At 39.5% G+C, this 16,205-nt stretch overlaps 3 protein-coding genes across 3 annotated transcripts in view; all 3 read right to left on the minus strand.

The window, feature by feature from the left end:
- Positions 1-1,924: 1,924 nt before the first annotated feature.
- On the minus strand, positions 1,925-7,905 carry gatc (glutamyl-tRNA amidotransferase subunit C). Its single transcript, XM_079562181.1, has 6 exons — positions 7,492-7,905; positions 7,379-7,429; positions 7,080-7,249; positions 5,301-5,404; positions 5,124-5,217; positions 1,925-1,964 (listed from the first exon to the last, which is right to left on the minus strand). The coding sequence occupies exons 1-5, from the start codon at positions 7,645-7,647 to the stop codon at positions 5,156-5,158; spliced, it is 543 nt and encodes a 180-aa protein (XP_079418307.1). The 5' UTR covers positions 7,648-7,905; the 3' UTR covers positions 1,925-1,964; positions 5,124-5,155.
- Positions 3,994-5,007, minus strand: isg15 (ISG15 ubiquitin like modifier). The gene is made up of 2 exons (XM_079562144.1): positions 4,798-5,007; positions 3,994-4,726 (listed from the first exon to the last, which is right to left on the minus strand). Exon 2 carries the CDS (start codon positions 4,715-4,717, stop codon positions 4,250-4,252), a length of 468 nt encoding a protein of 155 aa, XP_079418270.1. The 5' UTR covers positions 4,718-4,726; positions 4,798-5,007; the 3' UTR covers positions 3,994-4,249.
- A 1,087-nt stretch (positions 7,906-8,992) lies between the features above and the next one.
- sgsm1a (small G protein signaling modulator 1a) overlaps positions 8,993-16,205 on the minus strand; it is a 38,918-nt gene continuing 31,705 nt past the window's right edge. Inside the window, exons 19-25 of the mRNA XM_079561926.1 lie at positions 14,262-15,029; positions 14,064-14,188; positions 12,609-12,691; positions 12,366-12,475; positions 11,576-11,672; positions 10,552-10,719; positions 8,993-10,385 (exon numbers count right to left, since the gene is read on the minus strand). Of these exons, the coding sequence (XP_079418052.1) occupies positions 10,297-10,385; positions 10,552-10,719; positions 11,576-11,672; positions 12,366-12,475; positions 12,609-12,691; positions 14,064-14,188; positions 14,262-15,029 (1,440 nt within the window). The 3' untranslated portion in view covers positions 8,993-10,296. The remainder of the gene's footprint in view (positions 10,386-10,551; positions 10,720-11,575; positions 11,673-12,365; positions 12,476-12,608; positions 12,692-14,063; positions 14,189-14,261; positions 15,030-16,205) is intronic.

Here is a 16,205-nt window from a genome sequence, read left to right on the forward strand (position 1 = left end):
GTATGAAGCAGAAACCAGTCATAAGTAACATGTAGGCTACCATTCTACCATTGATTCAGACCAAGGACCATCTCAGGGACCGGTCCCTGACTGGTCCGGACCACTTGGACCAATGGTCCGGACCACTCGGACCAGTGGTCCCTTATGCTTGTATGAAGCAGAAACCAGTCATAAATAACAGGTACCATTGACTCAGACCAAGGACCGTCTCAGGGACCGGTCCCTGACTGGTCCGGACCACTCGGACCAGTGGTCCCTGATTCTTGCATGGGCCCAAGGACCACTTCAAGGACCACGGTCTGTTACAAACCACTGGCGGACTAGTGAACAGCATCCCCAAAGGTGACTCCTGTAATTCTCTAGTGCAGAGTCCAGTCCAATGTCCAGAGGTAAGAGAACAGTGAATTAACCTGTTTACTATGATAACTACTGATCTATTAGTAGGGACTTATAAAATGGGAGCAAATACTATTCAGTGTATTAACTTTATATGAGTTTAGACTAATTACCAAACAGCAAAAAATCATCCAAAGATCCCATTAATTGTCACAATAAACAAATAAATTCATAGAGCTACACAGGAAATCAAACCATCGACCATCTGCACTATGTAATTCCAGAAATGTAAAGCAAGATGAAAGGGGAAGTGTATAAAAAGGGGAGTGTAACATTATTTCAATAAATTAATTATGCATTGGTTTTATACAGCGCTTTTCTGGACACTCAAAGACGCTTTACATTGCACTATTCGTTCATTCGTTCATCATTTTAAAAACTGTAAAATGCTTCTGTGTTTTGAAACCAAAAATAACACTTTAAGTCACTCTCGAACCTCGAACCATTAACGTTGCAGTCATGCACGTAACCCGTTAGGCCACGTAATATCTACAACGTGTTATAGAATGTCAGTAGATGTGGTCTATAATCGTAATGAGTACAATTAAAAAAAAGATCATTAATGTCGCAAATTTGCATATTTCAGTTGGTTGGAATGAATATAGAGCAATGTTTGAAACAGATAATGTCGAAAGCCATCCGGAAAAAGAATATGATTTTCAAATAAAAAATCTTCCCAAAACAAATCGTTGGTTTTCCTCAATATGAATGAGAAATATTGATATAGACCTATTAGGACTCCACTCCTGCCACACATAATACACAGGACCATTAATTCAGCCAAAAGACCATTCGAGGGACCTAGAGACCATCTCAGGGACCATCAGGGACCACTCGGACCAGTGCACAGCGCCCCTAGAGGTCATGGTCCGTTATGGTCCGGACCGGTCTTTTAATATTCACGGACCAGACCACACTTTCGGCTACAACCGCTGCTGCACCAGGAGGGACACTCTTGAGCCAGAAACGAGTCCATAATAACTCAGAGGTTTGGAGCCGTCTGTGAGGACTTTGGTTTGCCCGTTGTTAATGGCCAGCTTCTGACACTCAGGAGCAACATCCAAATGGCTCTTCTTTATAAGTTGTTTGAGGGAGCTCACAGTGCAATCCGGGGTCACGGTCAGGGTGACGGACTCGCTCAGCATCGTGATAGTGATGTTCATCTCTGCAGGCTGAAAGACAAGACACATTAATAGTTGCAGAGAAATAAAGTGTAAAAATGTACATATTCTACTAAACTTACTTTGAGCACAGCTGACAATGATAGATGAAATCTCTTCTGTATGCTGTGTATCCCCAAAAGCTTCTGAGTGCTCTGTTTTTATTCACTGCTCCGCTGTTTAGACCCACCCACTCTTTAGATTCGTTTTCCCTCTCAGCAAGCCACTTTATAGGTTTCAGTTTCTGTTCTCCCAAAGTGATTCTGTGTTTTGACAATGACAGCGCCTTTTGGTGTTGAATAGATGGTAGCCTAGTCATGGGAATGGTTGATTATGAGATTGCGTGACGTCATGAACAAAACAGAAACTATTCTCACAACAGTTTTATTCTCGTATATTACAAATAGAAAGTGAGATGTTTTGTTACACATATGCAGCAGGGGTTAAAGTGGGCCGGAACTGTAGTGGGGGAGACAAAACAACAACAAAACGCGTCTGACAGATGACGCCAAATAGAATGTGAGTGTATGGGGATTATTGGTACTTGGATAGAAGTCCGCTCTTCAGAGGGAGAGATAACCATTTAGCATGAAATCATCAACTTTACGAACATAAACAGGTCCATAAGTCTTCTCTTCCCACGCTTTATTTCTTCTTTTATTTCACAACAATCGGCCTTATATTTTCGGTTTCACAGATTAATTTAGGATGCCTAATGAAGAAAAGGCGATACAATAGTGCGGGTTTACGGCGCGCGGTGACGGCGCAATGTCGGCCTTTTCCCACACAATCTTTCCTCTGATCTGATCCTGTGAATCCGCCCGGTTCAAAAGCAACAGAAAAGTGAGGAATCCTGGATAAAGTTAAGTCTTTAGAGTCGTTTCGGGCCTGTGTCTCAGCGCGAGGAGCCCAATAACGGATAGCTGCAGACGGAGCAGGAACAGGGGCGGAGCTGACACGTGCAGCAGAGGGACTGGGGCCCCACAGCAGAGGGGCTGAGGGGTCCCACTGGGAAACACTAACACACACATTTTGACAGTAAAACAACAAATAAATAGAATAAATAATAAAAGTAGTCTGATTACAGCTATAAAAATCTGTGTTGCTTTTCTTTCTTTCTTTTTATTTATTTATTTTATTTAGGAAAGTAATCATATTGTGGACAGATCTGATTGTCATCACTATATAAGACTATTTTAAACGGCATTATCTTGCCTAAAATACAGCAGATTGCACTAAATTGTATCTAATTAAGCAAAAATGTCCTGGGTAGGACTGGCTGTTGCTCTGTCTGAGAGGATCTCAAACAAGTGCAGACATGAAGAAGAGTGTTCTGTAAAATGCTTTAAAACTTTTTTTTTTTTTTTTAATAAATCAATTTTAAAGTAATATAAAACACGTTCTGTGCATGCAATCTATTCACAGCCTTTTATATGGGCCTTATGTAGCGTTTTGAGGCTTTAAGATTAGAGTTCCACCTCCTTCCAAAGTGCACTTTAACCATAACATATATGTTACTCAGTATTGAGCACTGTTGCCCTTTCCTCTCTTTTTGGCAGAGGGATGTTTCATGAAAAAGATGAATGACAATTAAATAACATACTCTCTCTTAATCAACCACAAATTTTGACTTATCTGGGGGTGCAACAAAATATTGTTCTGCTACAACATCCCTTTTCAAGTATAATGCAATATATATTTTTTTTAAGTATATGTGCACTTGTGTATCATAAATCATGCAGATTAAGCCTTACAACTATTCTCATAATCCAGAATGAATATAAAACCCAACAGTCCCACCCACCTAAGTAAAAATGGCATAAAATATTGTAAATAAATATGTAATGTTAACAGTTTAAAATGATAATGGAGCTGGAAGAACGCCAAACTCATGACAATCAACACACAAGTGAGGATTATTTTTTACAATTTTAAAAACAAAAGTATGAAGTCATTGCCATATTTTCAAGTGTTTAGTATTTTCTTAATTTTATACCCCTGCTTTAACCTCTTGTCACGTTGTTGCTGATTTTTTTTCCTGCATTTTTGATCATTTTGTCAATTTTTTAATCATATTCTTGTCACTTTTTATTGTGTTATTGATGATTTTCTGGCACATATTTGTTGCTCATTTGCCACTTTCTTGCCTTTGGGTAAAGCCAAACTGAAAATGTGCTCGGTTCAGGTGGGGGTTAAGAGATCAAACTCTGATGTAATGAACGGGAAATGTAGGACTTCCAGAACCGGAGCAGGCTTTGGGGAGGGAGGTTCTGAGTTGAGCTCTATGACCCACCTGTCCTACAGAACAGAAACCACTGGTTCAACTCCAGATGTGTCCACAACACACGTGCCTTGTTTACCTGGTAACCGGTTTAGGGCCAACAAAATGATAGGTACAGTAAAGGAAAAGTTTTTAATAATAATAACTTTATTCTGTTAAAAAAATAATACATAATTTCCATGACAACCAGTACTTCATTTCTTAATCAGTAGCTATTGGAATACACAATTTTGGATCCTTATTCCCAAAAATCAAGACAAGAGAATGCATTCTCCCCAGCCGGGGCAGGGATTCACAAGTAACAACTTCAATATAGATTAGATAACATGAAGTGAGGAATGCCACATTGGCTGTCAACCAACAAAAAGGACCAAGATTAAATTAAAAAGAAATACTATGGCAGGGATTGTCCTTAACCTCCTCGCAGGCGCAGAAGCAGCTCAATAGTCCCGAATGCTTCAACACCGTAGTCTGTGAGTTTGCCTTGCGTCATATCTCTGCTCTGGAAGACGAGCCTCTGCTGGTCCACGGGGACTCTCTCTCTGGCGTAGACTTTACTCTTGAAGCTTTGCACTGTCTCCTCCAGGTCGATGTCGTAGGCATTGGTTTTACCCTTTTCATTCTTCAGAAACACTTGAATGGGTGTTGGGTCGACCACCAGGAGGGACACTCTTGAGCCAGATGCGAGTCCATAATAACTCAGAGGTTTGGAGCCGTCTGTGAGGATTTTGGTCTGCCCGTTGTTAATGACCAGCTTCTGACACTCGGGAGCGACATCCAAATGGCTCTTTATGAGTTGTTTGAGGGAGCTCACAGTGTACTCCGAGGTCACGTTCAGGGTGACGGACGCCCCATTCAGCATCGTGATAGTGATGTTCATCTCTGCAGGCTGAAAGACAAGACACATTAATAGTTGTAAAGAAATAAAATGTAAAAATGTACATATTCTACTAAACTTACTTTGAGTACAGCTGGCAATGATAGACGAAAGCTCTTCAGTCGTATCCTGTGTGTATTCTGAAAAACATCCGACTGCTCTGTTTTTATACACTGCTCCGCTGTTTAGACCCACCCACTGGTTAGATTCGTTTCCCCTCTCCCTGCAAGTGACTTCATAGGTTTCAGTTTCTGTTCTCCCAAAGTGATTCTGTGTTTGTTTTGATTAATACAGACAGGCTTTTTAGCGTTGAATGGATACCTGCAGCATTGAGTCATGAGAATGGTTTGTTATAAAATTGTGACATCACAAACAAAACAGAAACTATTCTCACAACAGTTTTATTCTCAAGTGGGTTGTTTTTGTTGCATATGTACATATCTAAAATTCAGAATGTTTGAGCATCGTTGCCCTTTCCTCTCTTTTTGGCAGAGGGATGTTTCCTGTATGAAAAAGATAAATGAATATATGATGATATATGATAAATAACATATTCTCTGTTTATCAACCACAAGTTTTGACTTACCTGGGGGTGCAACAAAATATTCTTCTAATGTGTTTTGAGAGAGTTGAAGTAGTTTGTCGGCACAGTCCCCTTCTGTTACCACGTCCCTCCTCACGTATAATACCCTGGAAAAATAATAATAATAATTATGTTTTATTTAATTATTTTTAAGGTCTTAACCCCTGGGGCCCATCTTCTCCAGTTTGGATCTAGAAAGAAAACACCATAAAAGAGCGACAAAAAAGTGACAAAAACGGAACAAAAAGTGTCAAAAAGGGATGAAACTGTGGCAAAAATGTGATGAAAACCCAACTTAAAAGTGATGGGGAAAAAAGTGACGACTACACGAGGAAAAACATAAATTTAGCTGAGTTTTGCAGGTCTAAGCTTGGCCTATCGGCTGTGACCTTATGGATTTAGGTAAAGCTGTACTGGGGAAAATGCAGTCAAGGCGGAGGTTAAGAGGTTAAGTGTATATCCACTTAACCTCTTAAGTGGATACACTTCCATAGTCTGATTCCATAGTCATATGGATTCAGTAGAAGTATTCTCATAATTCATAATAATAATTAATTAATTAATTATAAAACTCATCAGTCCCACCAAAGTAAAAAATGTCATTAAATTTGGGAGAAAAGAGTGTAATATTATTAACAGTAACAGTTTAAAAACGAATAGAAGGACAGTGAACTCATGACATTAAACACAAAATTGAGAGGATTATGAAGTATGAAGTATGAAGTAATTTGCCATATTATCAGGTACTGTTCATGTATGATCTTTCACATCTGGTTCCTGGTGAAATCCAGTCATCAAGCAAGCCAGGCTGTAAATGATTGTCCGCTTTATGCTGACGACACTACACTGTTTGTTGCATCCCAACAGCTCCCTCTAATGGTAGAGAAAGTAAATGAAGATCTCCTGGACATTGCTCAGTGGGCTGAAACTTGGGGTATGCAATTTAATCCAAGCAAAACCAAAGCAATGTTTCTCTCCAAAATGCAAAATACAAACATCGACATCAAATTCATGTGCTGTCCAGTTAAGAACTGTGTGAACTACGCCTGCCGAAAGGCGGCATCTCAAATGTTCCTCCTTCGTAGACTCTCCCTCTCTGTTAATGACAAGAATCTATTAACAAGACTGTACAAATGTTATGTTCTACCTCATTTTGAATATGCATCACCTGTCTGGGCCACTCTAAATGCCACACAAACTAACGGCTTGGAAAAACTCCAATGCCGAGCCATTAGGATCATACTACATTACTCCTACATGCAACCAGTTACAGATGGGGACTATGTAGAACTCAAACTGGCTCCTTTAAAACACAGGAGAAACTTTGCAGTTATGTGCTATGGCTACAAGCTGTTACGGGGATTACTTCCAAAGGCTCTTCTGTCCCTATGTCCAACCATTAAAACAACTCATATTGAAACACAGAATAAAACACTTGTCCATCTAGGCATAGAGTTCCCCATGAGTCGAGCATTGGTCCGATCTCCATTCCTATTTGCAACAAAGTTAATAAACAACATTCCAGAACTGTGGGACTGTCTTACTTTAGACTGTTTTAAAAACAAATGATGGGACATTGAGCAGAGGCTGATCTTTGATGCTATGTTTTAATATTCATGAACCCAGCCGGCAATGCCTTTGGGCACGACGTTTCTACTTAAAAGTTGTAATAAATAAAAAAAAAGAAGTATTTTCTTAATTCTACATGCCCCTAACGCTGACGTAATGAATGGGAAATGTACTTCGACCAGAGCAGGTTGTGAGTTGAGCTCCATGGCCTACCTGTCCTCCAGCACAGAAACCATTGGTTCAACTCCAGACGTGTCCACAATATGAAGCTGATCAGCAAATCGTATGGCTTTCTCCAAACAGTCCAGTCCCTGTTTGGTTCGGAAATCCACCAGAGCCAGTCTCTCCAGTTTGTCCACAAGGTCAGGCAGGACTGTGGTCGGCTGTAAAATACATTTTGAAATGAATTCACGAACAAGCCCACACCCACCCAAGGCTTTAAGGATCCCTCTTTCTTTTTAATGCCCAGTGACGTTTCACACATCTATGAAGCATAATAAACAGCATATTACCGGTGGCAGTTGGTCTTCCATAACCGGTTCCCATGTTGGTGTTTGGGGTACCTACAAAACTATAGTTAGTCTAGATTAGAGAAAACGTTTTGTTGTTTCATTCGAGTGTTTACCTTTGTGAATCTGCTGTGTCCACTTGAACAGAAAGATTGTGCTAAACACTTGTAATGGTTTTGAGAACAATGTACACTGCTGTCTGTGCACACTGGCCATATGTCTTTAGCAAGACTGTATAACAAAGGTCGAGTCATTCGCTCAAATGTTCGCATTATTACGAATCACATTGGCTCAACTATCATTCTGAACGAGCGATCTTTTTCTTGTCACTAATGTTTTTTATTATAAGAACTGCACCGTATCTTACTGACAAGCGTACGTTCCGGGTTGCAGTCCTGTAGCAGCCTGTTTAGCTATGTTGTTAGCAATGGAGGAAAAGAACTAAGAGCGCAAGATGGTTCATCACTTCCTGCTTTGCTTTACCGTCCGACTCGAGTCCTACTTTAGTCACGTTTTGTGTAAAATGGGCACCAATGCACCACGGATCGATGGTATTTGCTTACTTTATTTATCTATAGCCTGGACAGTACAAATACGTTTTCTAATCGGCACTGTCATTGTAACTGAATCATAAAAACGAGCATGATTTCGTGTGGCATTAACTATTTCAATTCTTAATGGACTCCTGTGTGCACGAGCGCCCGGATAGCTCAGTCGGTAGAGCATCAGACTTTTAATCTGAGGGTCCAGGGTTCAAGTCCCTGTTCGGGCGTATGTTTTTGTTTTTCGTTTAGTCTTTTTCCCATGGATCCGATGATGCGCATTAAAGCCACACCGCGTAGAATTTCCCCCAATATACAATGGAAATACAAGCATTTTTATGACAAATATTTTCATTATTGAAGAACACCATGACACATTATCTTCAGCTCGTCTCTATGCCGACTAAAGTCAGCAGAATTTGAGATTTAAACAGGGAAGTCCTCATCCAAATCCTTTCTTTGATTACCCACTGAATTTCTTAGTTTATGAAAAAAAGTCTAAAAAAAAAGTACCTGCAAGTATTACGATTATTATTTGATACCATTGTTGTATTTTGTTGAAATGTGGACATTTCATCTGTGGCAGAGGAAGACTGTAATATTAGATTTGTGTTGTGTGTTATTCATTTGCATATTATTATTTGCTGTATTTAAGTTGTGCTTTGTTTTATGATTATTCATTTTCGTCTGATTATGTTTTGTATATTACGTTTTTCTTCTTGCCCTGCTGTGTCCTATTGTTGTTTCCACATTGTTATGGTTCAGCCTAGACAGAGAGAGAGAGTATAGAGGTACGTGAAATAAAGTAAGCTAAACTGTCCTGCTGTCTGGTCCTTGGTTAGCACGGAAGATTCCAAAATACTGAAGAAACAAAGATCTCTGAATGTTACCTGCCTGACCCACAGTCTATGACCATCCAGTCAACAACATTTAAGGGTTACAGAAGCATGTTTTGTATTGTGGGCAACAGTAAGGTCCAAAATGTTACGCAGTGTGCCTTTAATGTAATAAACACACGTCACATTGTTTTGGAAAAATAATGGTTATTCCATTTTTGTTTTTATTGTAAAAACATGTACCATCCAATATATATTATAGAATTTGATTGTTTTAGTACACGATATTTAGGCTATCTGGCACAAAAGAAAAATACAGTACATAGAAAGCAGCATTTGACTATGGAGCCGAATAAAAAAACAAACAAAAAAAAACATTCCAATAATTAAACAAACAGACACTTTCTGACATTGCCATATACGCATTACAAACACCGTTTGGAAGCTAATCAGAACATTCAAAAACACTTCAAGAGTATAAAGTAATGTTTTTCAATGAAGCAACACAAATGTATGGACTTTTCAAGGATGACCACATTATTTCATAATTCTATAATTGGAAACTAAAATTGTTACAGCAAGGAGATCCATGCAAAAGGTTTTGTCATAAATCAACTAAACATTTTTTCTCTAATGTAAACGGCTCATACCTTTCTTACACAAACAAATTTAAATAACGTTTAAATAAAAACTATTTTGGACACATTTCCACAATAATATTTAAGCCTCAATTAAACATAACAAACAGGTAATAGACAATACTGGACACAAGTAAATGAGTAAAGTGCACAATTTACAATGGCAAAGACTGGAAATTATGCTTGTTGCAAATCTCTGATCAAACATTCATTCACATTCAAGTCCCTTGAATAGCAGGATAGGTACAGAGATTACTTTATTCAATTCAGACACTTTTCCCAATGCTAAGTAGGCTACAGGTACGTACTGTTTGGCAGACAAAGCAAAGACACTGAAAACACAGTTGTTTAATCACAGTAGGTGTGGAATGCTGTAATATACTGCTGACTATGATTAAGTAAGATTTTACGAGAGATATGAATTCACTTTGGCTCTGTGTCCTATGTTATAACACACACAGTAAAATGATTTGGATAAAAAGGTAACATTCAATATCTGGGTAACAGAGTTGGCTAATATTTAAAAATTGTTACTTTTTAATGTATTAAAATAATCATTATAAAGTAGCATCTTGTGATTTTGTTTCATAAATATAATCTCTGGTTGAATTCATCTCTGCATTTTGGCGAGAAACTAAAAGTCTCTAAAACAGTAAGTGCACTCGATAGAGCTAGACACTTGTGGGATTTTTTTTTCTCTTTGTCCCCTGAATGTACAGTATGAAGCAGGTTACACACCATTTGACAACACCTACAGCCGAATGGTTAAAGCCAGGAAGATTAATAGCAGCAAAACCAGTGAGGAGATATGCGTGGTGTGGTGCGTGTTTGCTTTTGTCCTTACACTGTATATGCGTCAAAGTTGTGCTGCTACAGTTGGAAGTTAAAAAGGACGGACGCCGAAATCACTTGTTCTCAATCAACATCTGCACTTTACACACCAGGTCTCGAGCCAAGGTCAAAATCTGCTTGATGTTGTGGTGCTCAGCCATTTCTGAAAAGAAGATGCAATGAATCTTTTATAAATAACACATTTTATTAAGTTACACAAGAGTCAGTGTTACTAAGGACGTTCTGTACAGCACACACATACTGTACTTAAGTTACAGAGTAGGGAGAAATGCTGCAAAGGCATTCACAGCCACAACGTCTTTTCTTACCATTGAAGAACTTAATAATGTCTGTGAAGTCCATGTTATTCTCCAGGATGATGTCTCTGTAGATTTCCACCAGCGCCAGAGCAATGAAGAGGACAAAGTGGCTGGACGAGACACACTTGGCCGCCCAGATAGTCTCCCAGACCGAGAACACGTCGTCATACACCAGCTCTGAAATACAAAAACAGGGCTGGGCATCGTCATAACATTGGGACATTTGGAAAGAAATGTGCTGAAAACTTATATATAGTTTTTCAAGAAATTCATGAATATTATCACATGGTTTTAAAAAAAGATTAAAAACACAGTGAGAGGTGTTGCTTAGGGATTAAAATACAACCCTAGCCCAAGTTTAACACCAAATTAAACATGTCGATTTTCTGAGTGGATAAAAAGTAGCACTATATTGTAAGGCGTAACAATACCTTAGGAGTACTTTGCCTTTTCTGTGCAGACGTCGAAGTGCTCCTAAGTTATTATTACGCCTCACAATATAGTACCCCATTGGCACCCCATGGTCTGGGTGTGTACTCGATTGTGATTGGCTGAAAGGTGTCCATTAAAAAGTGATAATGTACACCTAGCCTGGCAGCGAGTATATTTTTCCAAGGATAGTTGGTAGATCCCCAATGAACAGTTTCAGTTGGCGGGACCATGGTATAAGCGGGATAATGCACTCCGAGGTGTCCATTATCAGAACAACTGCACTGCCTCCGCGTAGTCCAGTTTCTTCTGATAATGGCCACCTTGTCGTGCATTATCCCTTACTTATCCGCTAAAAAAAATCGACGTTTAATTTTGTGTAACTCTACTTATGCTTAACTATCTTTTCAAGTAACTGTATTTAAATAGGGGAAACATGGAAGAGCTTGGTCGCTTCTAACTTCACCCCCGTTTGGTCTATTTGCATGACTGAGGGCACGCACAAAGCCCAGACAGTTACGCATTAACTCGTCTAAGCTCAGGTAAGAACATATCTCAGTATGTAAAACAGTAGAATGTGTATCTAAAATGATTAAAGTCCTACCTCTTTTGAAGTCAAGGAGGAACCAGCGGTAGCAGAAGTAGAAGTGAGTGTAGTCTCCGTTCTGGTGCATTAGCTCAAACAGCTCAGAGTCCAAGATCTACAATTAATAAAAAGGTTATTTATTACCTGTGAACGCATTTTTCATTTGTACTGTACATAACTTTCCATATTATGCCTTATATGGGCTTTATAAAGAATACTTAGGAGGACATAGTACTGGTAATACACGTTTTAAACCTTGTATATACTTATTTGAAGTGAAAGAAGGTGAAAGTGAATTGAGCTAAACATGGTGGCCAGTTGTTAGCAATAAATTATTTGTAGTGGAGGCACTAAGAGCTCCAGAATCGTAAAAAAAACAAAACAACATGATTAAATTATAATGGGGCGACAGTGGTGCAGATGGTAGAGCGGGTTGTCTCATGATCGGAAGGTCGGGGGTTCGAATCCCACCTCCAGAAGGTGCACACTGTCGTTGTGTCCTTGGGCAAGACACTTCACCCACATTGCCCCAGTGTCTGCGTACATTGGTGTATGAAGCGGTGTGAGTGCCTAATGTAGGTGGAAAAGCGCTATACAAGTTGAGACCATTTATCATTATTAAATGATTACTTTAAAAACACCTTGTGACATCAGCAGGTGGGAGAGCAAAAGTCTGGAGCTCTTGAAAAGGAAGAGGATTACACGGTACATGAATGAAGCATGTTTTTTTTTTTTCTTTTTCAGGGGCATCACAAAGGCTCAAAAAGCTTGATTGATATAATAGGCTTTTAATGTCTTTCTCAATCACCTGGATCAGAGAGCGCATGTTGGCGAAGTGCGTATCCATGGCTCCTCCGTGCGGAAAGTTTTGATTCATTCTTTTCATGAGCTCAGTGAAGCAACTAAAGGCCAAGGCTTCTGCAGACAAGAAAAAAACCCACACAGGAAATAGTGTCACATGATTGGTCAAACTACGGCATTGTTTTACCGAGAATATCTGTAAAAATGTCACGGATTAAAGTAAACAGAGAATGATTCAGCCATGACTCACCGTCGTCCAGAATGACGAGGAGAGGAGCCAGGAGGTCGCACATGCCCTGCACATAGCCGATATCAAGATGCCTCCAGATATAGCTGCAGACACATACAAGCTCGTACAAGTCAATACAAGTCGATAAGTACAGATAGAAACCATAGAGACAGATAGAAAGATGAATAAATCAAACTAGATAGATCCTAAAACCGTTATTACATAGAGATGGATGGATTGATGAAGACAGTAACTTCAACAAAAAGTGAAAAATTTAGAAAAGAACTTGATGGGAAAATGAATGGGACCTCGCACTTCCTCTCAACCATCGCTACTATACTGTAATACCATGAACATGCAGTATCACACAAAACAGTTTAATGGAAATAAGCTACTTTACAAATCCGGCCCTCCAGCAAAGAACCTTTGGCCCTCAAGGTGATTTTGAGAAATATTATTATACAAACCAGAGGTACTTTAATCGTTTTAGAGTTTAACCTTAACCAAGCACATTTTCTCCAGTTCAGCTTTACGCAAATCTCAAAGCTTCTCGACTGGAGCTTACAGCCTATAGGTGTAACGCCTCATTTGAAAGCTAAGACCGACCAAACTGCTCTATGATTTTTGATTCACTTTCTTGTTGTGTTTTTGTCGCATTTTCTTTTTGTTTTTTTTGCTCTTTTGTTGATTTTTCATCACTTCTTATGTCTCTCTTTTGAAGCTTTTTAGAGACGGGTAAAGTCGAACTGGAGAGAATGTGTTCGGTTAAGGCAGTAAAAATGTGAGAAATACATTTCCAAACAGAACACCAAATTAGGTCATTATGCACGGCACTGGTATTTGTAGAAAATGGTGCTTTACTTTTGCCTACCCCTGCTCTATATCATGGCCGTGTAACAGCAAAACCCGCATCAGCTCAGCATGTTTGTGTCTGTTTTGTGTTTTATGTCGATCTAATAAAATCTAAACGCGTAGTGGCGAGTGGACGATTGCTTTTGACGTCTTTGTGAAACGTCCTGTGTCTGTGCAGTGTCCTCGTATTTGTGTTGATACATACGGAGCTGCTGAAGTTACATTTTCTGTCTGACAATCTAAATAGTACTGTGATAAACGTCTTCTCATTCAAAAGAGAAGAAGAAAAACAGCATGGAGCCTCAAATGGAAGAATTATAAAACAATAAAATGTGCACATATTTCATATTAATAATTCATTGGACAATTATTTAGACGTTAAAGTTTTAATATAACTAAGAGCCTTGTATCACATTAAAAATCAATTTACCTTCATTATATCTAATATGAACATGAATATTAATACATGGGATGCTGTATAATCGCCTTATTAAACTATATTATTCTTATTTTGTCCAGCAGAGGACCCAAATACGCAGAATAAAGAGTCACGTACATAAATCAGAAGGTCACGGTACATAAACTTAGCACATTAACATTTTAATTGCGTAGAAATCTCATCACCTGCACATGATGTTGCGCAGCTTCTCCAGATTGGCCGGCGTAAAGTACCAGTAATTCCTGTCACAGCGCTGGACGTCTTTATCAATGCGGTGAAGATTGAGTGTGTACAAATCCAAAAGCTCTTGCTGAAAAACACGGTGAAAACAGTTATCACATCATCTCATCGTTGATCAGGTAATGTGTTTAAAGTGTGCATACTGAGAAAGGGCTTCCTGTGGACACTTCTGCGCTCTTTCCCTTATCGATCTCTTCTGGGCCATCGTCAAAGCGCGGGCAAAGGCTCTCCATCTCTGGCTCATCGGACAGTATGGACTCTGTTCCCTCAGGACTGGGCTTCTCCTCCACATCTTCTGCACCGCACCCCGTCCCGCTCCAGGGCACCACTTTGGCTTTGGGGATCTCCTCCATCTCTATGGCCGAGGGTGACTCATCAGACTCGGTGGTGGGTTGAAGTTCGTTGTAGGCGGTCCCTGATTGTGGCATCTGTGACTCTGTGGTTAAAACGAGGCCTATTTCCTCCCCTGCTTCTTTCACAGCAGGATCGTCCGCTCCCGTGTTGGATTCAATGACCAGCTCTGACGCCTCTATAATGGCATTGGCTGACTCCTCTGTTCTCATCTCACCTTCATCACTGCCTTTTGCGTCATTTGTGATTTCTTTTCCGGCATCCAACTCTTGACTCTCCAACTTCTCTTCCTCTTCTTTGCTTTTCGCCTGAGCGTCTTCTGCATCTTGTGGTCTGCCGGGGCTTTGCGGAGCTTGAGCTTGGGCGCTGTCCTCGGTGCTGAGCGAGCCATCGGACAAGCCGGAGGTAACTGAGAAATTACGCGAGGAGGGGTGTCCCGAGTCCGGAGAGCTCGTCCCGTTCTGCAGCGCCCCGTTGGCCACCTTCTGTAATGACAGTTTGGGCTCTTCACTCTTGGGCTCGGTCTCAATCTGCTCCACCTCCTCCACGGACTCAAACACCTGAAAGAAAGAGCCAAAGGGAAGCAGGCTACTCCAGGGGAAGGGATGGGAGGATGTGAGAGACTGGCCGGAGAGAGAGAGTGCAGGGAGGAGTATTGGTTTGGCATTTTGAGAGAGAGATATATGATTGTTAATGGAGAAAATGACAAACAAGTCCTGAGGCCCTTTCACACACTCTGGGGAAAAACAATAAGAATTTAAAAAAGAAAGAAAAAGCTTTTAGTTTTACTCGCACCATGTGGTTCACTGACCACTTAACGGTTTAGCCACATGCGAAAAAAGTTATGTACTAGACTTGTTAAATCCATTTAAGATGGTAATAAGGACGTTTTAGTGAATACTTGGAAACAAATCGTCTTCTGAAATACAAGGAATTTGAGAAGACAAACTTGGATAAATTCACTGTGCAGGTGAAACTCGAAAATTAGAATATCTTTCAAAACTTTTACATTTTACATTTATTTCTGTAATTCAACTTAAAGTGACATATGTCAAGCCATTTTGATGATTATGGCTTACAGTCCATTTTCACTTTTTAATTTGGGGTTTTTACAAGCTGAGCCATAAAAATCTAAATTATAACAAATAAAGGCTACATATCTCACTTTGCATGTAATGAGTCTATATCATATGTCAGTTTCACAGTTTAAGTTGAATTACAAAAATAAACAGACTTTTGAACGATATTCTAATTATCCGAGTTTAACCTGTTTAGTGAATTTATCCAAGCTAGTCTCAAATTGACTCTGTGCATAACTTCAAATCATAACGACGCCGCCCAAGAAGTGACTTCCTGTTTCGATTAAGCACGCCAAAATAAAAGCACCATCTTATTCATTAGTTCAACTTTTTTTCTACCTAACTATTAACAGTCAAAACACTTAAAATGTGTGTATTATTAGTTTGTATATTAATTGTTATTGTTGCAAGTACAGCTGAACTAATCAAAGAGACGAGCTGTGTGCTTTTATTTTGGCGTGCTGGATCAAAATAGGAAGTCACTTCTTGGGCGGCGTTGTTATGATTTGAAGATTATTTTAAGTCAGTTCCTTATTTTTCAGAAGATGAATTCACTAAGTATTCACTTAAACTTACCTATTACCATCTTAAATGGGTTTAACAAGTCTAGTACATAATAAAAAAAATGTGCATGTGGCTAAACTGGCTAAACCACAT

Source organism: Gobius niger (assembly GCF_951799975.1).
Source record: "Gobius niger genome assembly, chromosome: 1".
NCBI lineage: Eukaryota > Metazoa > Chordata > Actinopteri > Gobiiformes > Gobiidae > Gobius > Gobius niger.

Excerpts from the sequence above, each read along its gene's own strand:
- isg15 (XM_079562144.1), bottom strand. The coding sequence starts at position 4,717 with ATGAACATCACTATCACGATGCTGAATGGGGCGTCCGTCACCCTGAAC.
- gatc (XM_079562181.1), bottom strand. The coding sequence starts at position 7,647 with ATGCGAACATTTGAGCGAATGACTCGACCTTTGTTATACAGTCTTGCT. Across the intron at positions 7,430-7,491 it reads GACACAGCAGATTCACAAAG|GTACCCCAAACACCAACATG; the intron begins GTAAACACTCGA and ends ATAGTTTTGTAG. Across the intron at positions 5,218-5,300 it reads ATATTTTGTTGCACCCCCAG|GAAACATCCCTCTGCCAAAA; the intron begins GTAAGTCAAAAC and ends TTTTTCATACAG.